Raw genomic sequence first — 25,742 nt, forward strand, 5'->3', positions numbered from 1 at the left:
CATAAACAACAGTTTCAAATGGTAGTATCCCAGCTTGACCATCAGACTGCATTTCTTAATGCTAAGCACAGCGGCTAGGGATAGAAAGAAGTGGAAGGAACGCGTAACATCCCTAAACACATTCTATCGAGATATTCAGAGATAGCAAACTACATGTATATCTTCATTTAGAATCAAATGATTCTTGAATATGTATTTTACAAGCTGATAGTAACGATTCCCCCCCCCCCCCCCCCAAAAAAAATACGACGGCGATATTACTCCTTTATTCAATATAATGTTGTACATGTATAGACAGTTGATACAGCATCCAGTATGTTTAATTGCCATTCTGCTATACTTCTTAAACAAATTAACCCAGTACGGCTCTTACAGGCCCGTCACAAGGTTTAGATTCATCCGTCTTGCTTACAGCTTCCTCATGGCATCCTTTCTTTATAACTTTACAGTTCGATGGTAGGCCTTCTCGAATAATAACTGTGCCTGTGCTGTATGGAGAAAAGGTACATGTAAACTTATAAATAAAACACATCTTGAAATCACTTACCATGATTTAAATTGTCCACGCATGATAAATTGAGCTGGTGGAGTAACATTTGAATTACCAATAAGAGATTCTACTAATGTTTTGATTGACAGGTCTTAGAAAATAGCTGACCGCATGAGCCTAAAGCCTCCTACATAGTTTTAAAAAAAAATACAAGTATTCGAAGGGAAATTCATTAAGAAAATACCTTGTTTTACACAGGCCGTTACCCCTAAATTTTGAATTCATACTTAACAATCAAAAGATCACCTTGTCACGTCTTGTCAATTAACTTGTCCGAAACTGACAATATTCATTTCCCTAATTTCCAGGTAGTAATTAACTTTTGCTTTTTCAATTACCTAGCAGGATCGTCACCAGATTTCTAGGGGAAAAGATTTGAGCATGGTACGGGAGGGGCACCCGCTCCCCTAACCCACTTTTTTTAAAAATTAATTGGTACCATTTTGATCAATAATGAATTGTTTTTGTTTCAAAAATGATATTTCGTACTTTTTAATGGGGGTTGGTTCTATCGCAGGCATAGCACTCTACCCCCTCCCCTACGGCTTTATTATGGAATTAAGCAAGTACGAAGAAGCGACTAAAAATTCACACAAACACGAGTGTAATGAAATGTACATAGAATAATTTACTGGACAAAGAGATGTTGCTTTTAATGGAAATTAAATCTGCCATTTAATGTTTTCAGTTAAACCCATAACCTTGGTATCTTTTACACATTTTTTTTTTAATTTAGTTTAGTAATTGTCATTGGGAAGATGGTTATTTGATATTCACAATAATGACTGAACTTAAAATTTAGTTATAAAATCAGCACAAGAAAAACTAATTACTGATGGTGATTTTTAACACACACTTGTGGTGTCGCTAAATTTTTCCTAACCTTCACCGATTGTTCTAACTGGTGCAGTTGGAACAATCGGTGAAGGTTAGGAAAAATTTAGCGACACCACAAGTCTGAAGTCAATCCTAATCTTAGCCAAACACAAAAAAGTTTAAACAACGATATTGTTTACCATCAAATGTCGTATGCAATGGTGTATATGAACTAAAAAAAAATACGAGATTGAGTGTAGATAAACATGATATTTGTTATTTACGTTCAAATTAAAATTTTCACCAATTTTGAACTTGAATAACCCCACGTTTCTATTGTTAAATTGACTTTAAACTGTGTCTGATATTTAAATGTCGGTAAATAAATCGGTTACTGTTTTAAATTTCTAATATCTATGAAATGCAATTGATTTAAATTGTGTAATTTACAGGAAAGTTCTATCTTTATACAAAGTAATAAAACAAATAGAAAGATCTATTTAATTTTAGTTAGTCTGAACTTATCAAAAATACGCCATATATGACTTTAATTTAGATCAACTCAGTCAGTAGATGGCTCACTCATTGATCGGAAGTTCGTGGGTTCAAGACACGGCTGCGACAGACTTAAGTCGACATAAATTGGTAGCAACTGTTCCAGCACCAAACGCTCGGCACATCAGAGAGAAAGTTGCGGATCATTCGGATGAGACCTTAAAAAAGCGAAACCCCTTGTAGCAGCAGATGTTGGCACAATAAAGATCCCTCACTGCTGAAGGTCCTGAGTGCCGAGTAAAGAACTAAATTTCAAGTCCTTCACAAGTATATAGTGATTCCCCTTTATTAATGAAAAATTCTCGAATGGGATATAATACAATCAATCAATCCTAACGTAAACATCAGTAAGACATCGGGATGATCCAGACTAGTATACAGTTATTTATATATAATACTCACCGACAAACAGTCGAACCCAGTCTTTGATCTGAGTACATTTGAAAGGGCATTAATGGTATTAAAGTTTATGCATACAGAAAGAAGGACAGGCATGATAGGAGAAAAGGATCATATACTGATCTTCGAACTTTGAGGGCGCTCCGTGATCGGAAGGTCTTGTGTTCGAATAACGGCCGCGACTGACCGAAGTCGATAAATATAGGTAGCAACTGTTCCTTCGCCAAGCGCTCGGCACTTTGAAGTGAAAGTTGCTGGTTCTTCGGATGAGACCTTATAAACCGAGGCCCCGTGTCACGCGTTGGTACGATAAAGATTCCTCACTGCTCAATGGCCTGAGTGCCGAGTAAAGGTCTAAATTTGAAGGCGTTCACCGGTATATGGTGACGTCTCTAAATGAGTGAAAAATTCTCGAACTGGACGTAAAACAGCATACAATCAATCAAACTTTGAGGGCAGAAAAACAGGAATTGACAGCATAACTTTTAAGCTTAAAAGCACACGGAAGTAGAATTCCTTCTTTCTTTCTATTTATAGAATATTTGTGATTGTGAAAAATTAAGAAGACCGAAGTTTACTTACTCGCAACAAGATAAGCCAAACGTTCTACAGGTACATTTGTAACATCTGGGACCCCAGTTGTTTTCATACACTTCATTCAGGGCAAGGGTGTGTCCTTCATGTTGACAACTCTTCCCTAGACGGATGAGAACAAACTTTGAACATTTGTTACAATGCCTTAACGCAATTATACATCATAAATTTATTGTTTGTGATGAATTACAATCCGAAATCTGGTCGATATTAAAAATGTGTCAATGTTTCACTCGAAATTAACAGCAGCTAAATTGAAGAAGATGAAAGTAACTTGTGTTTAATACTAGCGAATGCTACTCATCTAAAACAAGAAAAATAAAACACCACATAGAAATCATATACATTATTCTGAAATTTTATTTATAAATCATGTATGTACTAATTTAAACTCAAACTTTGAATTTTATATATTACATACTGTGCAATTTAGAAAATAAGAAAAAAAATGAAAAATTCATTAAATATGAATAGCTTAAAGTTAGTTTTTGTTTGAACGCTAAAGATAGATAACCAATTTATCGTTGATTGACACATTTCATCAATCAAAGCATTCTACAATATATCTAAGATTCTAAAACATTTTATATACTGGAACTTGTTACATACCATTTCCCGATTCAATCCAACAGGCCATCTTAGAGGGAACAACCAACATTGTTGAAACGAAGAAAAATAAATACATCTTGTTAGTCGACATCTTCGAAGACGTGAATAACTTGCACGCACTTGTAAGCAAGCCAGACGAGAGTCCAGATAGTATTTTATTTTGTTGACGTGATTTTTATATTTAACTAGTTCTTACGTATCCACCAGATACAGTGTATTACCGAATTCCATCTGTCACTAACAGGTGTGCATTTATTAGTGATAGATTCCTGTAGTCGATTTTACTTCAAGTACAGTGTATAACAAACTAACCATTTCCCGAAAAACAAATGACAAATGTGTTTAATGTTCTTTTTATCACCAACACATGTACGGCAAAGTTTTTGAAAACAACGCTGAATTTACACATTGCAGTATTTTATGTGAAAAATTTTATGCATTTGTACGGTAATAGTTTGTTAAGTTTTAGATAATGAAGAATAAAGATTGTGTTATTAATTAGTCTTGTGGATTATTAACAACGATAGCCTGACGACATTTAGTATGTACAACATTTCGAAAAATAAGCATAGGTTGTCAAATAAAATATGAAAATAATGCCAGTACAAATGTTACATTGAAGTTTTAGAACTCAGAGAATTTAAAATTTAAAACTACCTAAAACAATCTTGATGGTAACACTGTTTTCAGAATTTCTTGGAGACGAAACAGCAGCACTCTAAAGTTGTCCCAACTAGTCTTTAAATTCTTTGAAAGTAAAAATGTGTAGTTCATTCAAATCTTGATGATAATTAACCGGAATTTTAATTTCCTAAAGTTATTGTAGTCAGACCGTTTCGTTGTAGAGTCGCAAAGTAAGAATTTGATCCTTATGTCTTGGGATCGAAACCCTGTGCAGGACTTGGACAGCTGTTCTTCGGATGAAACCGTATAGCAGCTAGAAAGATCAATTACAAGTGCAAAGTACAGGTAAAAATTTGCAGCCTTATATCGACAGTGGGTGGCGTCCTGATTTGAGTGAAAAATTCTCGAAGGTGCATAAAAATAATTTTTTTTACAAAGTTAAGGCACTTTTTCTCATCATGACCATGCACTTAGCTTGTATGCAAAATACCCAGAAAACGACATTTTTAAAGAATTCATTTATTTTCATTACGTAATCAATAGAGCCCCACACCTTAACAAAAGAACCCCAGACCCAGGGACCATGAACTTTACATTAAAGGTAGAGACACCCTTGTTCATCAAAACATGCAGTTTGTCTGATCAATACTAAAGAAACAAAGAAAGAGATTTAAAAAAAAAAAATCACTGTATAATCAATAGAGCCCCGCCCTATCACCTGAAACCCTGACCTGAGGCCATGAATTTCACAATTTTGTTAGTGGGCTTATTGCTTATCATTGTTATACCAAGTTTGACTGCTTTATATCCAGGACTAAACATTTTTAAAGATTGTGTTAATTTTTGTGGTTTTTTGCCCTACCCCCGAGGGTCCAAGGAGATAGAGAGCATCCATCACAATTTTGTCCCCCTCTGCACTTAGATGCTTTTCATTAAATTTGGTTGGAATTGGCTCTGCCGTTCCAGAGAAGAAGCTAAAATGTTCAAATGTGAACGTACGACACACGACGACGGATCAGTTGGTCACCTGTCTGTCTGAGTCAGGTGACGTTATAACCTATGTATAGAGTTATGTAAGTAAAATAAATGTACTTGTGTACCAAAATGATTTTTAATCAACCCAAAATTGTAGGAGGAATAGCGTAGAAAGAATTAGTTGAAACTTAGTTTAGTAACCATGTCGACATCGTTCGCCAAAATCAAAAACCGATTTATATAAAATTATGAAAGTAAAATAAAATAAACTTGTAAAGTAAGTTTATTTAAATTCTGATCAAAACTGCTGCCGTTTATGCATAAAATCATCAATAGGGCAAACTGTTTGATAATCAACAAATAAAGCATAAACAAAAAAAACTAGGCGGTTATTCCTTAAATAAATAAATACAATGAAGCCTGTCTAATCCGACATGTACATATATGGGAGAAAAAGGAACACTAAATGGTTATCTGACCCATAGGATCGGGAATTGGTTTTATTCTTTACAAAAAGCTTGTCGATTTTCGTTACGGTCACTGACTTTAGGCTACATACATATACTAATTTGTTTCTCATAAATCATTTCAGTATGTATAGATAGGAAGAACCTATTCATAGATATTAACTATGAAGCATGATAATGTCAACACATTTTGAGTTTGTTATCTAGAAATATTTGATAATTTTGTTTATCATTGAAAAGCTTGTCGATTTTCGTTACGGTCACTGACTTTAGGCTACATACATATACTAATTTGTTTCTCATAAATCATTTCAGTATGTATAGATAGGAAGAACCTATTCATAGATATTAACTATGAAGCATGATAATGTCAACACATTTTGAGTTTGTTATCTAGAAATATTTGATAATTTTGTTTACTTTTCATTGTGCATAAAGGTACTGTCTTTAGACTAAGTTCTATTCTTGATACTAGTATGCGTTTATTTTACAACACAATTCCATGGATGAAATATATGGAGATAACGAACAGTATTCAAGCTCAAAAGTCAATTAAACATTACAAAATAGGAGCAGAGCAAACATGGACCTCCAAACATCAGAGGTGGGATCAGGTGCCATGGAGGAGTGAGCATCCCCTGCCGACAGGTCACACCCGCCGTGTGCTCCTTGTTATGATCGGGAAATAACGGAAAATTAAATCCGTCGACAATTCAGTGTGTAAATAATGGTCTAACAATTAGTATGAAAAACGTCAGTCAGTTTATATAATAAAAAATTCATTAATATATGCAAATTGTATAAATGAAATCCAAAGAAGAGGAGATACTGATATGTAGCCCTTCTGTTTCAAAACTTGAGATCTAAGTTTAGAACATTGACTCAGTACAAAAGTACAAGTATGTACATTTTCAACAGTGAAAGTGATATTCTGTCACAGTGTCAAAGGATATCGAATGATATTCTGTACACGTATGTAATTCTAAATATACTGAGCTCAAATAATATAAGCAATACGTAACAGATCTTCCAGCGCAATGACCCAAACAAGCACTAGTATTTAGTGCAGACGGAATAAAAGCAACGTGTTTGCAAGGAATTATAATAATTCTTGTCCACGAAGAAAGTGTACTATACTGAGGTATATTTCCGCTTGAATGTGTTTTAGCTACAATCGAATTTTACGATTTGCTCTCTCTTTAGTGTCTTTTATATCAAGAATGAACATGCATAAAAGATAGATAATTGCAGGGGAATACACCAAAGCCTATAAATAAAATTAAAATAGTCTTCGAAAAGGCGAGAATTTAAAACATTAAAAGTGTGACACCAGGTGGATTCGATCCATGACTCTAAAATTACTCATGATCAGCAGATATTTAAAATTTCTTACGTTACGAATGAGTCGGAACGGAAGTATTGATTATTGTTGTGTACTGAGCCTATGGATATTCATTTAGGTAATGGCGTATTCGAATGGGTTAAAGAGATTTTTAGTTTTCATTCTTTTGCACACGCTCTATCCGAGCAAGTCAAATTTTTATACACTGTAATAAATGACAATTTCACATACTAAGGTTTGTGAGAATGAGCCCGCCATTCATTTTGTTTACCTCGCAAATGCCACGGACTTAGTTTTCCATAGTTTTTTTCAACATAAATCAGTGTTGTTTTTTATCTATGGTTTTTCCTGGGCGGCGAGGGAAACATAGTTGTGTTTATTTTATTATTATTTTTTTTTTTAATTTTATACATGTATTATATTGCTCTATTCATATTGTGTGAAAGATATAAAATATAGCGTTATCTTACAGTGGACTGAAATGCATACAAATGTACGTATTGTTGTCAAGGTCAGTGAAGTGAAGTGTTGACACCAATTGAACTATTCTGTCCATGAATGTAGTTGTCATAAATGTGAACCAGGTTGTCAAATACAGGTTTCCTTATTTTTTGTAGATTTTTATGATTTTCGACCCTAGGGCAGGGGTGCCCCAAAAAATCCTATCTTAAATCCTATCTTAAATTGTTCTTTGCATCATAACCTATCAAAATATCAAAAAGGCCTGTCCTAAAGGACTTCAAGACCAAAATTCACGCAAAAATCGGTGCTTTAACGAAGAAAATGCACTTTTGGCCATCTTTGGAGGTTAATTTGGAGGTTAATTTTAAAATTGCAAGTAATAAATTTTAGGATCAAAATGCAAATTTGAAAAATCTAATGATCTTTGATTTTTAAATGTTACTTTTTCCGGGAAAATTTTCTCTCCTACAGGTAAAATCTTTTGAAATTCCGAATACATTCTTTGTGTCAGAATAGACAGGGTGTCGGATTATACAGTGTAAATAATATTGAAAAAATAGTAAAATGGGAATGAAAATAAAGATCGGAATTCACAGTGAAATACATTGAACAGGTATCGGATTAGACAGTTTTCACTTTAATATTAGATATAAATAAATCTTTAAAATTGCCTTATGAATAAATAATAAAAAACTGTATCTGAGATCCGAGAGAGTCCCTGGCTTATATTACTTGTTATTTATTTTGCAAGATGAAATAACTGGAAAAGAGTATGAATGGATTGAACAAATTATCAAAATATCGAAGAAAAAAAACAAGAAAAATAAAAATTTATTATATCAGTAAAAGTGTACTCGTTCTGTAAGTAGGTATCCCTTTTTCCAGTGTATCTCGAGACTAACACCTAGATTAGAAATCATGTCATACAGCAGCATGTAGAAATATTTCAGAGACTCTCTTCTCCAGTACTGGCTTCAGTTTCTGTGGCTTGTTTAATCCAACCTTGTGTGTTGATTCCTCAACTCTTAACTTGTTAGTTAATAACCCTTTATTTCCTGTCGTCTTTTCTATTTATTTTCTTCCTTTTAAAGGCCCATGTTTTGAACAAATTGCTATAAATATTTAAAGTAGATGCAACGATAACAGTAAATATAGTTTATTGTTAGATATTAAGCAAAGAGTAAATATTTCCTTTCAGTTTTATAATCCTTCAGTTTATAATTTCCACAGCTGAATTTATTTTCATGTCATTTGTATAGCTTTAAATGTGAATGTCAAAAGAGCTAAAGCCACGAACCATCATATTTGGCCCTGTGTTTTTCACAAAAATAAAATTTTGGTTCAAAAAGAGTACTATACGTTAAATGTTAGAGGACAACATTCTTCTTTTCCATACATAACTTGTATCGTTATATAATGCGCCATTAAACACGTGCGACGGTTGGAAAATGCGACGGTTTCATAAAAACGTTAAAAAACGCCGTTTTTTCGACAGATTTTCCCAAAGTTAGATGTGGCCACAGTCAAGAACAACTTTTACACTTCCCATAGATATAGATATTACGGATACAAATCTTTATGTATAACATCGTTGTTGTTCGTGGCTGTGGCCAATATGAAATTTGATTTTATATTTAAATTTTGATGGATCAAATAATCATTAATTTGTAGATCAATCGTTTACATTCAATTCATGTAATAATAAAAAAGATATAAATTTCACAAAATATGCTAGAAAATCAATAAATTGTTCATTTAAAACGCTAAAAGTGAAAAATAGTCAACTATATACATTTTCTGAAATAAATGTCTGGAAAAACTTAGTGGTTTTTACTTGACTAGGTCATTATGTATGACGTTACTAGTAATACGTCAGTTGTGACGTCATAAAGGCTGTAAATTATTTGGGATGTTGCTGAAAAGTTTTTAACGCTCTAGATAGTGCCCCTACATGTATTTACATGTATATGATTTAATTACATGTAAACCCAACTGGATGATACCATCAAATTATAAGTTATCAGAAATTCCCGCCACGGTGTCTTTCTTTACTACCCCTCCCCTCCCCCCTCCCCTCCCTGATATAATTCAAAATACTGTTGTTAATAGTGTTATCAGGCATGACTTAAATTGTAAACAAATTAATAGAGAGTGTAGCAAAGATATCACGCTATACCTTTTTAAAACAAGCGAAATAATAATGATATGGGTTGCAGTCCAAAGTGAAAATAAAAAAAAAATGAAAAAAAGGAATGAAAAAAATACGCATTAAGATAATCATCTGTATTTCCGCACCGAAATCCACCCTTTTGTGTACATGCAGAAGAATCATCTCAGTTGATTAACAAAATTCAGTTATATCGATGGCTTATACATGCTGATACAAAATAACGTATAGTTATAGTATACAGTTATGTGTGCACCGATATCGGGTTTCATCAAAACACTTGCACATGACGATCCCGCGCCCGTGATCAAAAACAAAAGAATATATCGGTATATTTTTAATATGTCTGTATTTATTAAAATCGAAGTGAGGCTATTGATGCATATGTACATAAAACATATACCCGATCTTGTCATCCTTTGTGAAACATAATTCAAATATACCCCCAGTGAGTAAAATTGCATTAAATGCATGTCGTATGTCTTAGACATCAGTATAAAATGTTTATGCATTTTTTGTACTGTGCTCCAAATATTTCATTGTAACTAACACAATTTAATTATTAGTATAGTTATGCTTCAGATCGTCAGTCAGTGAAAGGGTAGTGATTATAGGTCTATTTAGACAAAACATAAATTAAATAAATAAGTACACTACATATAATTTACCCAAAGTTTTTATCCGTCATCATGTCTTCATTGCAACTTTATTAGTATACGGTTTTATCTAAGAATTCAGCGATGTGAAAACACATGGAGAGAGAGAGAGAGAGAGAGAGAGATCTTAGAATGTGTTTTAAAAAACAAATCAATAAAACGGGAATATGTTCTTTAAAACGTATGACCGTAAGTTGTTTATAGCTAGATTTTTTTAAAACCCAACGAAGTAGATTTTTTTTTTTTTGGATAATAATTTTTACTCTTTTTTAAAATCTATTGTCAGCTTATTCTGGTTAGTACACTTGTACCTCCTCCCTCAGTATAAACTATTAGTATCATGATATGTAGAATGGTAGATCCAAGACTTCCATTTGAGATTGAAAAAAAGAGGGGGGGGGGGTTACAAACTAATGGCAACAAAATTTTCATTTAATGTAGTTATCTTTATTTTATTCTCTTAGGTTGTCTTGAATTTAACTTTCTTTATTGTTAATCAATAGAAATCAATCTAGAAATTGAAAATTGTTAAAGACTTTCCTACTCCTCTTATTTTTTCCTCAATGAGAAGGGGGTGGGGACTGGTTTGGCAGCGCCTCTTTTCACGAAAAAAAGATCATAAAGAAAACTGAAAAAATATGTACGGACAACTCTTATTGCTTCTCCGAGTAAAATATTTTTAAGCAAGCTTTTGTTGATTAAAATCAATCTTGTGCTGATTGTGAGACAATAAAACAAGGACAAATGAACACCTGTACATGTATTTCAATTAGGATAGTGACCCACATATCAGCAATATCAGTGTAGCTCTACTCTTTTTATAAACCATGAAAACCATAATGTGCAAATGAAATCGAAAGTGTGGATTTTACACAATGGTTACGTGTGATAATAACGAAAAATTCCTCATGCTTAATCTTTTGAGACATTTACATGGAAAATAATCATAGAATCATAGACTCTACCTTTACAAAATCCCTGCAGATATTAAGGTATTTGGAGAAAAAAATTCGAATATTTTGCAAAAAATGGGGTGGGGGGTTCCAGCAAATACTGTTAAATATATAATAATGGACAGTGACGAGTGATTTTTTAAAAAATTTATTTTTCTTAAGAATATTTTTTGAAGTGTACTCTACTGTTTTCCATATTACTCCAAAGAAACTTACATTTAGGGCTAAAATGTTTTGATGAGTTCTGTTTACTAATTAATCCATTCTGATAAATTGCGAAATCCCTTTCCAATTAATCTAAAATTTTCCCTGTTTCTGTATCGAAAACAAATGAATAAATGGATTAGAAACAAGTCCTTCCAACTTTTTCCTTCTTCCTCTTGTCCAAATAATTTAGATCTTTTATACGTTAAAATACTCGCAATATCAGGATCTAAGAATTTTGCATTGAAAGTCTCTTTCAATTTAAACAAATTTAAACTGTAGTTATAGAATTAGCTCTTCAGTTCAGAAACATTCGTTTCAAGATCATTTCAGGTATGTTGTCAATTATTTTTTTTTCCCGACTGCCCACTTCCCAACTTTGAAAAACGATACTACGTGCCTGGACGCACATGCCAAAGATCAGCTTAATATCTGCTGGCCTGTAGGGGAGAATCCGGAAAACTTAGTTGGTCAGACTATCGGCATTTGAAGCATGTCGTATATTGTTTATTGATCTATACACAATACTTCACTAGGAGCGAAGCATCGCTCAAAAATATTCCAAGACAGTCACACAGATTATTATACTCCCGCTTGAAAAGTTGGGGTATATAGTGATGGGGGTGTCCTTTCCGTCCGTCCATTACGCTTTGGGGTACACATCTCTTATCCGCAACTCCTCCTATACCACTCAATAAAATTTAATGATACTTTCGCAGAATCTTTGTAGATAGTGCCATTGTGCACCTCCTATTTCACTTTTTGATCGGACACATATTTCAGGTTTCCAATAGCAAAACATAGACACTGCCATTCTTTAAATAATATTTAGGGTACCCATCTCTTATCCGCAACTCCTCTTATACGCCTGAATAAATTAAAGATTTAATGATACTTTCACAGAATCTTTTTACATTGTGCCATTGTGCACCTCCTATTTCACTTTTGATCAGACACATATTTCGGGTCTCCCATAGCAAAACATGGACTTTGCCATTATAAATATATGATAGGCGGGGTATCATTTTGTGAGCTCAGTGCTCACAGTACCTCTAGTTTTTACTTCATGTATCTATATAATTCAATCAGTTAAACACGAGGTTACCATAAAGACGGCAAGTTAAATCAAGTTCCAAATGCTTTTAATCGTCTTAAATTAATTATGATGTTTATTATATTATTAATACTAGTTTTAATTCAAAGTCACATATTCATACATGCAAAATCGATCAAGGAATTTTTTCCTCCCTACGATGTTACGTTACAGAAAATGACGTTCTACTAGCATTTTTCTTTTAAAACACCACCACACTTCAGACTCTCTTTTTCAAAAAATATAATCGATATCGAAAAAAGAAAAACGGCAAAGCAGAGCTAAAGGTCTTCACTATCAATTGACAAAAACCCGTTAATTTTTGACACAGGGCCATTTTTGATGGTTCGTGGCTCTTGCTCTTTGGAATTCGCACCATTGAGGTTTAGGTCGAAAGTGCTATGACGATGAAGCAAATGGTGCGACAGCGCAATGACGATGATGCAATGACACGATGAAGCGATGGTGCGACAGCTTTGACATGATGCTGATGGCTCAATGCTATGATGACGATGAAGCGATGTTCACCATTGCTTCATCGTGCTATTTCACGATCGTCATCGCACCGAACCATCATCATCATCGCTTCATCGTCATCGCATTATCGCGCCATCGACCCATTAGTCGATGCTCGATGGTGCGATAGTGAACTACGTGGCCATACCCGGATTCCATACAAAATGCTTTACAAACATACTGTTAAGCATAACAAGAATTTTTTTTAAAAACTATTTTAATTTTTTAACTCTTTTGAAAAAAAAAATTAAAACTTTATATGTTTTTATTTTTCTTTATGGAATATTGTACAAATAAAACTTATTTTAATTGTACAGATAAAGAAACACTAATATTTATAAAAACAAATCAGAGAGAAAATCATGATGAGTACGCTTACAAAATTTCAACATACATGTACATGTACTATTCAAAGAAAACAATCATTTCAAATTACAATTATAATTTTTAAAGGCATATTGGTCGTGTTTCAATTTTACATTCTTCATGTTAAAACCAGAGGAAGTATTCCAAGATAATTTATACCAAAAATACTGACCACAGGCTCTTCAATGTCATCATTTTATGTCCATTTTGACACATGGAATAGGAGCAAACCTAGCTCAGAACTGGCTTTACTGAGACAGATGATGAAGGATAGCGGCGGGGTCAAATGATCACAGACCAACGGTCATTTTATGGCCTAGGAAGTATAAATGAATTGTTAAAAAATTAATGTAGACAGTAGGGGAGCCGTGTCGGTAGTTATGGCGAACTTTGTGGTGATTTCAGTGCTTTTCTTTGTGGCTTTTTCTGAAGCAGCAAGAATAAAAAGTAAGTCGATTACCTACTTCATAGAGGAATATATTAAATCCATACTTTTTATCTCGAAAAGACCTAACTCCATGAAAAAAGAAATTTGAAAGCTATAGAATCAATAAAAAAAGGAATCCCACTCAAAACTTGTGATCTTTTCTAAAAGCCTTTACAAAATATTTAATTCTTATTCATCATTAAAAGTAACACTCAAGAACAGAATCCGTTTTGCAACACAGTATATAAATGTTAATAAAAAGTGTGTTGTAATATTTTCAGACTACATGTACCGGTACTGTGTAAATCTCTCTCTCTCTCTCTCTCTCTCTCTCTCATGATTCACCTTTGCCCTCGTAAGGCAACGTTACTCTGTACTGTTAAGAATTTGTCATTCATCCCGAAAAAAAATTCATAACCTTCGCTAAACGTCTTTGCCAGAACTGTTAGTATTAAATTTGCATCAAATCTTTGAAATCGGAAATTATAAATGTATTAATCCTAAAAATGATAAAATATTAGATTTCAGAACAAAAAATTAATTTTTGGTACAATTTTGAAATACACAAAGTTTCTCAGTTTCCAATGATGGATTTCCACATTTGGTATTTCTCTTACATACAAGTCCGTTATCATAGGCATGAGAATCTACATGTTTCTGAATTTAGTTTCACTCTCGTGGCTAAATGAGAGTCGAAAAACGACATTTTCCACAAAAAAGGTTCCCTTAACTCCCCTTACATTCCTGTAGTAGCCAAATCTTTCGAATATGGTTGATGGTGTCCTGTAGAGTGAAAAAGGTTTTAGAATTTTCATCTTTGAGGCCTATAGGGGACCGAAAAACATTTCCTACAACAACTTGCCTTCCAGAACTCCCTTTACATTTTACAAAATCATATTTTTATATAGCAAAGTCATTTTCGGCAAGTGATGGATGGTGTGCTGTAGATGTGTTTCAGAATTTTCATCAGAGAGGCTAATTGGGTGTCAAAAAATTAGGTTTGTCTAAAAAAAAAATATGTTCTCTGCATTGTCTTACATTTAAAAAAAAAATGTACCTTTGATAATTAATTAATTGAATAGAATTATCAAAAGTAGCCCACATGGAATAATGTACGTTCCATTCATTTTCTTTTGTGGGTATGTATCATATACTGAAAATGCAACAATTTTTATGAAAATCTTCTCTGAAATCGTGTATTTAGCAGATAAACTAAGTGCATGGTTATGAACAAGGGTGCCTCTTCCAAAACTGTGCAATTAATGGCCCCTGGGTCAGGGTTCTGGTGAGGACTGGGCTCTATTGTTTTAAAGAGAAAATGCATTAATTCTTTGAGAAAATCTACTTCTCTGCTCTTGGGCATGTAGGAAGCATACAGAGTACAAAGTTATAATGAACAAAGGTGTTTTTTACCTGATTTTTGAAAATCTGGACCACGACACGAGGTCAAGGGCTTTGGTGCTGGGCAGGGCTCTATTGATTAAGTAGAAAATCTGCACGTTGAGAGAAATTATTCTCCTTTGTTATTCACTTATGACTATCAATCACCGTAAATAATTTAATTGTTAGGTCAATTAAATAACTTAAGATTTATACAAGAATTTTTAATGCATAATACAAAAATATTTTCATATTTTTCAATGTTCAGGTAGACTTGTAAATAAAACATAAATTAAATGAGACACAAAAAACTTTACATTTTTACGGTAAATGTTAGAGGGATTGTGCTGGGTAAACTGTGTGTATACTTTTATTTGGATTCTAGCACTATTGTGTTGTAATTTTGGTAGAAGTGTCATATAAAAGTGTACCTTGCACTGACACATGCAGGTAAGTATGCACTCCTTTACGCTGTATAATTTTCTCAAAGTCCAAAAACATTTTTCTTTAGTATATAGATAGTCCTTAATTGAAATACTTGCACAAAATACCTATGGACCACATGCTCACTTGAGCATTTTACGCTCAATTTGATACATGTACATGTATATTATTGCAAAGAATGGAAAAACCATTGTGGCCCATTCATTGTACCTAGACCGTACAGAGGGACATTTAGAGACAAACACTTTCGGCTATTAATGCAATGCCCTATGACAGCATCTAGTTACTTAGTACTTGTTATGGCAATCTCTGTTGCCTGTCGTATTTATGATCTGTGAGAAAATACTCCGATCGTATTAAAAACAACATAAATATGCCGTAGAAAAGATTTTCACCTAAGTTTGCTGTTTTAAAAGTTTTATTTCGTAAAAGTTTTGTTGTATTACTATAAAATCCATTCATCTCCAAAATATTGATTGACGAAAGCACCTTTAGACATTTTGCTTTAATTTCCGGAATTTGTATACATGTACTGTTTATTATTACGCTACTTTTCAAGCAAAGTTCGAACTCTAATTTCAACATAATATCCATTGCATGTATAGGAACTCGTTAGAAATAATCACCATATGCTATCAAAGGCCTTTAACCTTGAAGAGAATCATTTTGATACAAGCACGCCATACATGATTGTGTAGATAAATTTACCGTAAAAGAGAATGTTGATAAACAGTTAAACAGTGCATTTTCTCCGAAAGTGTAAAATGACTGCGATTCGGGGGGTGGGGGGTTACTATATGTAATTCGGAGTTAGATACCTTGTGTTATTATAACTACCTGGTATACTATGAGATAAACAAGTGCCTGTAAACAAGCACCCTAACTACTTAAGTATATATTAAAACCAATACGATAGCATAAAAAGGAGGTATATTCTATCATTAATAAACTTATGTCGTGTCCAAATATTATCTTGTAGGGGAAAAGATAAATTAAAAAGCAATGTTTAATATCTACATCCTATTTTGACAGGACAGATAGCATCACAAACATTAGATAACAGAGGAGGAGAAGGACCTGGCCTCTGGTCCATTGAGGCAACCTTCTACGGCAATCCTACTGACCTTTTCCGAGAACCCAATGCAAATCCGACTGGGCCAAACTCATATGATAATCGTGGAGGTGAAGGGCCAGGACTTTGGTCTCGAGAACCCAATTCAAATCCAACAGGACCGAATTCCTATGATAATCGTGGAGGTGAAGGGCCAGGACTTTGGTCCCGAGAACCCAATTCAAATCCAACAGGACCAAATTCCTATGATAATCGTGGAGGTGAAGGGCCAGGACTTTGGTCTCGAGAACCCAATGCAAATCCAACAGGACCAAATTCCTATGATAATCGTGGAGGTGAGGGGCCAGGACTTTGGTCTCGAGAACCCAATTCAAATCCAACAGGACCGAATTCCTATGATAATCGTGGAGGTGAAGGGCCAGGTCTTTGGTCTCGAGAACCCAATTCAAATCCAACAGGACCGAATTCCTATGATAATCGTGGAGGTGAAGGGCCAGGACTTTGGTCTCGAGAACCCAATGCAAATCCAACAAGCTATTCAGGTTATTTTTCTTTTACTAGTTGGGAGAGTTTATTTGGTCTTTAACATACGGATCTAATGTTTTAACAGGTGTAGAAACTATAATTTTCTTTTAATCAAACCTCTTCATAGTGATCGAATCCTGAACACACTGTTTAACAATAGTGAATATATTTCTTATATCGATAACTTTCTTCTTTAAGTAAATGCATGATTATAAAAAAAATGTTGCTATGTTGAAAACCCCCCATTTACCCACTAAGGACATATCTTGTCTCTATTCGGCTCTCCCTTTGTCGGCCCAACACTACGGTTCTGTCCAGTTGTCATGTTGTAAATTTTGTATTTACTGCCACCCGGTAAATTCAAAATTTACAACATGACAGTTCAAAGCTCTCATACTTTGATATATCTCTGAAGACAGAGACTTTGAAATCCATATATTCAACCAATTGGTGATGGTGAGTCAAGAATTTTTGTGGTGGATCCTAGGGGAAAATTTCATCGATCCATTGGGTAAACGCAAAACTCACATATTTAAAAGCTTTGAAGAAGAAAATTTCAAAATCCATAGCTTCAAATTATTGGTGACGGGTTTTTTGTAATTGGGCCGATGGTAGGGTAAGAAATGCTTCGGAAATGTTTATTATACATGTATCGTCAGGGCTGGATGCTTACGACCAAGTATACAAAGTTTTATTTCATTCTCGTAGTTACATGTACGAATCATAGGTGATGGGCTTAAATATATTCGAAAATTGAAATATGGTGAGTGGAATTTCGTTGTACTTTTAGAATTTTTGATATTTCAATAAAAAAAAAATTACGCGTGAAGTGTTCAGATTTCACAATCTGTCAATTAAGGTTATAGCAACATTAGATGTGACATGAGTTTCAGATAATGTGAGGTATATAACGTCTTCATCTCCAACGTCGTATTCTACATATTTCGCAGATATTTAATAAAATCTACACCCTGGATTATCTATGTCTTTAACGAAAATAATATATTCATAATTTCATTTCAATGCGATTTTCACTATCCAGGAAGGACATGCGAGTCGTTGGATGGTTCCTGTGTAGCCAATGAAAATGAGTGTGCCAACGAAATAGAACCAGGCTTGGGTTGTGGTGGATCTGGAATGTGTTGTCTCCCTTCTGTCTGTAAGAAACCATTGACAATTCAATCGTGTTCTACAGTACTTTAACACATAATATGATTTACAAAATGGTTTTTATATTAGTACAGAGGAACCATTCGGTATATTATGCACTATCCAAAATAATCAAGAATTCTTCATCGCCAGTGATTTATATTTACCCAAGCAGACGTAAGAAAAAGCTGACACGCCATTGGTTAAATTTTCATTGTTACATTTTTCCATCACAGAAAGCATACATCGTGCCTACATCAATCAAAGCATATTTTCCGCTGATTTGAAAACTGAAGTCTGTCCTGTATAAGCCTTCCACCACTTTTTGACAACAACAAGTAAATTTTGTCTTATCTGCAAAAACTATTATTAAAAATTAAAATTTTAATATTCCCCATTCGCTATCTCAGTGATCGGAAGGTTGTGTGTTCGAATCACGGCCACGGCTGACTTAAGTCGATAAGAAAATAGGTAGCAACTGTTCCTTCGCCAAGCGCTCGGCACTTTAAAGTGAAAGTTGCGGGTCCTTCGGATGAGACCTTAAAAACCGAGGCCCCGTGTCACGGCAGCGGTTTGCACGATAAAGAACCTTCACTGCTCAATGGCCCTGAGTGCCGAGTAAAGGTCTAAATTTGAACCCCTTAACCGGTATAATTATGATGATATGAATATGAGTGAAAAATTCTCGAATGGGACGTCAAACAACATACGATCAATCAATCAATCGTTATCATAGATCATCCGGATCGACTCGGAGCATTCCTAGTTTCCTACCTTATACAGTATAACGTTTTTTCCCTTCTCCCTTCACATTACATTTTTTGCTAAAATACTGCAAAGCACTGTTATTTCCAATTTTGCTTTATCCTATATTTGCGAATCTCCAAGTGGTTTACTAGAGTTATCTAAGAAATATTTACTGTATACACTTATTCCAATTTATTTATTTATTTTACGATAAAAAAATTGCTCGCCTGGAAAGCAAAAATTTGATTATCGCGAAAAATATCCGTTATACGGTAGGTTTCTGACGGCAAGCAACAGAAAATAATAAAATGATGGAAATTTTTCAAAGAGTTTTCCATTTTGTTAATGTTAAATACATGTACCCGATTATGTCAAATTTGCTCTAGTGGCACTATCTTATTAGTTGAAATTAAGGGATCGTTTTAAAGCAGAAAGATTGGGGGTACTTAATTGATCGAACCTTAATGTTTAAAGACCAAGGTATTAATGCAAAACATTGAGATGCAATATTTGTATCATGGGATAGCTTCATCAGCATGCAATATTCCCAACTTCGACTTGCAGAATATTACAAATATAATTTATTTTTGAACTTGTTTTGTATTTGACCAATTCACTTTCATCTTGAATGGGCGTATTAAAACCTATACTTATTTACTAGTACACAACTTTAACTCTGAAGTTGTAAAGGCTATAAGGAACAAGATGTGTTTATGAAACACTGATGCCTCCGTATGGCAGCCCGTGGTGAGGGTTTAAGTTTCTCAAATGCAAATCAACTTTACGGTCAAGAGATTAAAACTATTGGTACCCAAAGAAAGGTCTTGACACACGGAATACATCTGTGAAAGATGAAAGCCCTAGCATCAACCATTCAAAGGTTATGGCTAAGGTTAAAATTTTTCAAAATAGGTCAAACTCAGAAGTCAAGGTCAAAGGTCAAAATTAATGGTGCACACGGGAAGATCTTGTCACAAGGAGTATCCATGTGAAATACGAACGCTCTAGCACTAACCATTCAAAAGTTATAGCCAAGGTTAAAGTTTTTCAAAAGTAGGTCAAACTCCAAGGTCAAGGAAAAAGGATCAAAACTATTGATACCTTAATGAAGGTCTTATCACAAGGAATATACTTGTAATATATGAAAGTCCTAGCACCAACCATTCAAAAGTTATGAACAAGGTTAAAGATTTCCGAAAGTAGGTCAAACTCCAAGGTCAAGGTTAAAAGGTCAAAATTGTTGTACCCAAAGGAAAGTTTTGCCAAAGGAATATACATGTGAAATATGAAAGCCCTTGCACCTACGGTTCAAATGTTATAGCTAAGGTCAAAGTCTTTCAAAAGTAGGTCATACTTCAAAGTCAAAGGTCAAAAATTGTTGATACCCTAGGAAAAATCTTGTCACAAGGAATACACATGAGAAATATGAAAGCCCTGACCCAGGTTATAGTTTTTCAAAAGTAGGTCAAACTCCAAGGTCAAGGAGTCAAAATTGTTTGTACTCTAGGAAAGGTCTTATTAAGGAAGCTCTAAACACTGCACACTAAAGAGTTCTACTTGTGGGGTAGTTTTATGCAGTTAGAGTGACCTGCCCTTAGAAGTAAGAAAGAAAAAATGATTATTTACTGTTAATTACACAATTTGTAATAGATTAAGATATTCTTTACATTATATTAGACCAAGAATAAGTAATTGAAACCATTATTTTCATTAACATATCCAATGTAAGTAAACAACAGTGATTTCTGTTCACGCATAGTCAATTGTCTTTGAACATTTTTCCTGCATAAATAAGGCAGGTACGCTATGTTGAAAATGAACTAAATAGTCTCAATATGCACACCTTTATATGATATATTTTTCTCTGAGTCCAAAAAGCACTTTTAGTTAGTGTTTAGAGCTTCCTTAAAAGAAATAAACATGTGAAACATGAAAGCCCTAGCACCAATCATTTAAAAGTTATGGCCAAGGTTAATGTATTCAGAAATGTGGGTCAAACCCCAAGGTCAACGCCAAAAGGTAAAAAATTAATGAACCCAAGGAAAGATCTTATCACAAGGAATACACTTGTGAAGAATGAAAGCCCTAGCAGCAACCATTCCAGAGTTATCAATGGCCAAGTTAAAGTTTGGTAAAATTTTGTAAAAGTGGGTCAAACTCCAAGATACAAAATGTTGGTACCCAAAGAAAGGTCTTATAACAAGGAATACAAAAGCCATAGCTCCAACCAATCAAAAGTTATGGGCAAGGTTAAGTTTTTGCGGACAAACAGACAGCTAGACAGTCAGGACGGACAGGGCAAAAACTATATGCTCCGATTACGGGAGTATAAAAAACCATGTCTGGACAAAATTCCCTTGTGTTCAGTTCTCACTTATCCTCACCTTGATTGTCTGTTTTTATTCAAAGTACCTGAACATATAGGAGGACTTGAAGGCTTGACCGGGCCTATTCCTGGCACAATGATAGTTGGCGGTACAGAGGCCGCGCGGAACCGCTGGCCTTGGCAAGTGTCCCTCCAAACTAACGAGGGGTTTCATTTCTGTGGAGGCAGTCTGATTAATGAGCAGTGGGTTGTTACTGCTGCCCACTGTCTGGACGGGTAAGAAAAAAATATTCTTATGCAAGACTTAATGACTCTAAATATTTACGGTAAATTAAAATTCTCACATGTGATACCTTTGTATTTGTAGAAGATCTGCTGATCGTGTTGTATTAGGGGACCACGATCTAACAACTAGGCAAGGAACAGAAGTCATCCGGGGGGTTTCACAAGTTATACGGGTACGTTCATAGGGTTGATGGTGCATACGTAATGTTTTGACTGTCTGGACCTCAGCATATATATAAAGATTGAAAGAGTTTCAATGATCCGTCAATTGTAACCAGACGCAATTAGCTTTTGTTATAGAGTTTCGGAGTAAGGAGTTGATCCTTTTTGTCGCGGGTTCGAATCCACTGTATGACGCGGTGACTGATTCTTCGAATGAGACCGTATAAACCGAGGACCTTGTAGCAGTATGTGCCGGCACGAAAAAGATCCCTCACTGCTCAAAGGCCATAAGTGCCGAGTAGATGTCTAAATTTTTAGCCATCCACCGGCAAGTACTGGCCTCTCAATATGAGTGAAAATTCATGAAGAGACGTTAAAAAAACAAACAAATCTACGTCTTTATACCATTTTTTGAATATTATTGGCGGTGTCCTGTAGATTTGTAATAAGGTTTAGGATTTTCATTTTTACTGTGAGAGCCAATTGGTTGTTGAAGAACAATGTATTCTACTAAAGGTTCCCAGGACTACCATGACATTTTACTCATTGCTACTTCATCTTTTGAAATTTGATTGGTGGGGTCCTGTAGATGCGCAGTCATTTTCATTCTGGTGGCCAATAGCTGCTGTCAGCCTGCAGATCTACTGAGCAACTTCCCAAAATTATCTGACTTGCAAAAAAAAAATTGAAATTAAATAAAAAAGCTAATTTACTGTCCAAATTCTGGAATTTGCCAATGCTCCACCTTACAACATCCCCCTCCTCCCTGTGTTCTATGAGCCTGCATAAACTTGCATTCACTAAAATACCTTGGTATTTTTTGACCCCAGTTGACGTTATTTCTAATAGTAAATTTTTCATCTTCCACAGCATCCTAACTTTGTGAACAGGGACCCATATCCAAACGATATAGCCCTGATAAAGCTAGCTACACCTGTGTCGTACTCTGCTGCAGTACAACCAATTTATATGCCGAATGAAGGAGCCAGTTTTCAAAACAGTGAATGTTGGATCACAGGTTGGGGAATAACCAAAAGTAAGTGTCCTGATTTTTTTTAAAGTAATAATAAATACATGTATTACATTAATCGACTAGGTTCGGGCAACACGCGTTTTGTCCGACCTACGAACGAAACTTTTGCCCAAGGCCGTTAGGACGAATTTTGCAGTAATGAGAGAGACCTCAGCTTAGGAGAGGGAGATGATGCAGGAGCAATGAATCTTTATGAAATATCACCCTGTTTTCTACGATGGCCGATATCAGCCTGTACATATTCCGATTGCTTTTAAAATTTGTACATCCGAAATGTACATTGACATGTACCTTTTGCAATGACAGTGCACACTTCGTGCTCTTAACTTTTGTCTGTACATGTATAAAATGGCAAAAAAGGTAAATGTCAAAACGTGGACGCTTGAAGCACATATCCTTTTGATTAAAATTCCTGGTCAGCGAAAAGCATTGCATATGAATAAAGTAGTACAAGGCAATGGAGCTACTCTTACATTAATCCGCGTAAAATCCACCTGTTTCAATGCTTGTATTTATTGTTTGTTTAAATATAATTAATAATATTTTAATTTAAGATACATTGTAAATAATTATATATTACATTTTCGTAGTATTTGATAATATATAGAGAGAGAAAAAGGCGAAAAAAGTTTATTGGAGTTTTTTTCAAATCAAGTTTCATTCAACCCCTTCGATAGCACAGTGAGAAGAGTACCCGACAGTATGAAAGTGAGGTAACCGGGTTCGGTTCTAAGCAGTGGCACATTTATTTTTCTTTATATGTGAAAATAAGCTTAATAAAATTTTCTAAGGTTCTTTCGTCGATAGAGGCACGGTAAGGAGAATTAGAACATAATAAATTCTGTAAAACTTTCATTGTAATTTGCAACTTTCCATTCCAGAAAGATAATGGAGCACTAAAACAAAAGAGTGACACTACAGGTGGATTTAACTCTAAATGAAAATTAATTTCCACAAACATTTCTTTGCATCTTGTTTCCATTAGTAAGAGATACGATGAAAGAGTAAGATTATGAACTTTGAAGTTCATAAAATCAACATTTACTTTGAATTTCATTTACTGAGTAGTTTTAAAATGCTTTTTTTCATAAATTTGATACGTATATTTCAACTTTCGTATTTCATAGAAAAAATCATTTATATTAGAAATACTTAGTATACATTGTACGTTTATATATAATCACATTTTCGTGAGTACTTTAAAATAGCATTCCAACTGTGTTAAACTACCATGGAATGAAAACTCTTTAGTGCTCAGTGTTTAGAGTTTTCTTGTAAAATAAAAGATTCAGAATATTTTCCTCTAATATCATTTCACACCGTTGTACAATTTTATTCATATATAATGGTTTTCGCTGACCAGGAATTTTAATCAAAAGAATATGTGCTTCAGCGTCCACGTTTTGACATTTGCCTTTTTGCCATTTTGTACATGGAAAGACAAAAGCTAAGAGCACGAAGTGTGCACTGTCATTGCCATTTTGTACATGTACAGACAAAAGTTAAGAGCACGAAGTGTGCACTGTCATTCCAAAATGTACATGTCAATGTACATTTTAGATGTACAAATTTCAATAGCAGTCGGAATATGTACAGGCTGATATCGGTCATCGTAGTTTTCCCTCACATAACACGTATAACATTTTCAGCGGAGAAATACTATATATTTATTGGATGAGTTTGGCAATATGAGTTTTATCGGACTTGAGAACCAAGGGAGCCCAGATATTACGGTTCGATGTTGTATGCAAATTGCACAAAAAAAAAAATTGTAAATGATCACATACGAGGGGTGATAAAAAAATCGCGAACTAATTGAATTACTTCCTTAAAAAAATAAATTAGGTTTCAGTGCCCATTATTTTATAAAGTAGTCCTCTCCGATTATAATGCACATATGCCATTGTTCTGCCCATGCGCGAATCACGTGATCAAGGCGGTCACGTGACATGCTGCGTAGCGTTCTGTTCACAGAAGCTAAAGGATTTTTCCGAGTCTTACATTTCATACCATGCAAGTTATTTTTTATAACAAGAACAGTCTATCTGTCAGAAATGGCCAAATCTCGGCAATAGGATGGATGGATAAGGACATCCCTTCCCAGAATTAGCATGGTGATCATCAAAACTCGAGTCCTCTGCCTCGAGAGCGTCGTTTATCCAATGTGGATAAAATATGGACGACATCTTTTTATCATATCTCATATGTTTAAAGTCTAAAGTGAACGATATTTTAGGGATTTAATAATTATATTATTGTTAAGATATTCAACTATTTTTCTAATTGTAACTTGGCGATCTTTCATGATAACAAATTGCTCAACTAAGAACACATCTTTTCCCCGGCTTGCTTTTGCTGGGCAACAGAACAAACATCATTTTTAACCATCTCCCTGCCTTCACTGAAACAATCAATCCAATTAATGATTGAACTTTTGGTAAGTCTTTTGTCTTCATAAACCTTGTACAAATTACATGTATCATATTCTTCTGCAAAGGAATTTCCAAGATATACGTTATACTTTACAACCGTTCATTGCTCGAGTACGACTGAGTCAACCATTTTTTGTCACAAGTCATCTACATTCTGACGTCATTTACAGATTGTGAAGTCACATACACGGAGCAAAACATTATATAACACCTGCTGTTTATAGAATATATGTCTATATGTGTGCCAAATTTCAATCTGATCTGAACTGTGGTTTTCTAAATATAGTAAGAGATAGTTTGCGAACTTTTTGATCACCCTTGGTAGGTTTGTTCTAATCTATGAATCAATGGAAAAAAAGACGTGCAACTTCCAATTTTTCTATTCACCACTAGCATTTGAAAGACTTTTACA

General features: G+C 34.4%; 2 protein-coding genes across 2 annotated transcripts in view; one reads left to right on the plus strand and one right to left on the minus strand.

The window, feature by feature from the left end:
• Positions 1-250: 250 nt before the first annotated feature.
• On the minus strand, positions 251-3,787 carry LOC133183609 (uncharacterized). Its single transcript, XM_061318543.1, has 3 exons — positions 3,524-3,787; positions 2,903-3,017; positions 251-488 (listed from the first exon to the last, which is right to left on the minus strand). The coding sequence occupies exons 1-3, from the start codon at positions 3,612-3,614 to the stop codon at positions 353-355; spliced, it is 342 nt and encodes a 113-aa protein (XP_061174527.1). The 5' UTR covers positions 3,615-3,787; the 3' UTR covers positions 251-352.
• Positions 3,788-12,920: 9,133 nt separating this feature from the next.
• The window catches only part of LOC133184021 (suppressor of tumorigenicity 14 protein-like), a 38,564-nt gene continuing 25,742 nt past the window's right edge, over positions 12,921-25,742 (plus strand). The window contains exons 1-7 of the mRNA XM_061318892.1: positions 12,921-13,103; positions 13,696-13,795; positions 16,632-17,213; positions 18,239-18,355; positions 21,502-21,694; positions 21,786-21,876; positions 22,736-22,901. Of these exons, the coding sequence (XP_061174876.1) occupies positions 12,921-13,103; positions 13,696-13,795; positions 16,632-17,213; positions 18,239-18,355; positions 21,502-21,694; positions 21,786-21,876; positions 22,736-22,901 (1,432 nt within the window). The remainder of the gene's footprint in view (positions 13,104-13,695; positions 13,796-16,631; positions 17,214-18,238; positions 18,356-21,501; positions 21,695-21,785; positions 21,877-22,735; positions 22,902-25,742) is intronic.

Source organism: Saccostrea echinata, unplaced genomic scaffold, assembly GCF_033153115.1.
Source record: "Saccostrea echinata isolate AGI-Se365-2 ecotype Australia unplaced genomic scaffold, CSIRO_AGI_Sech_v1 ptg000009l, whole genome shotgun sequence".
Lineage (NCBI taxonomy): Eukaryota > Metazoa > Mollusca > Bivalvia > Ostreida > Ostreidae > Saccostrea > Saccostrea echinata.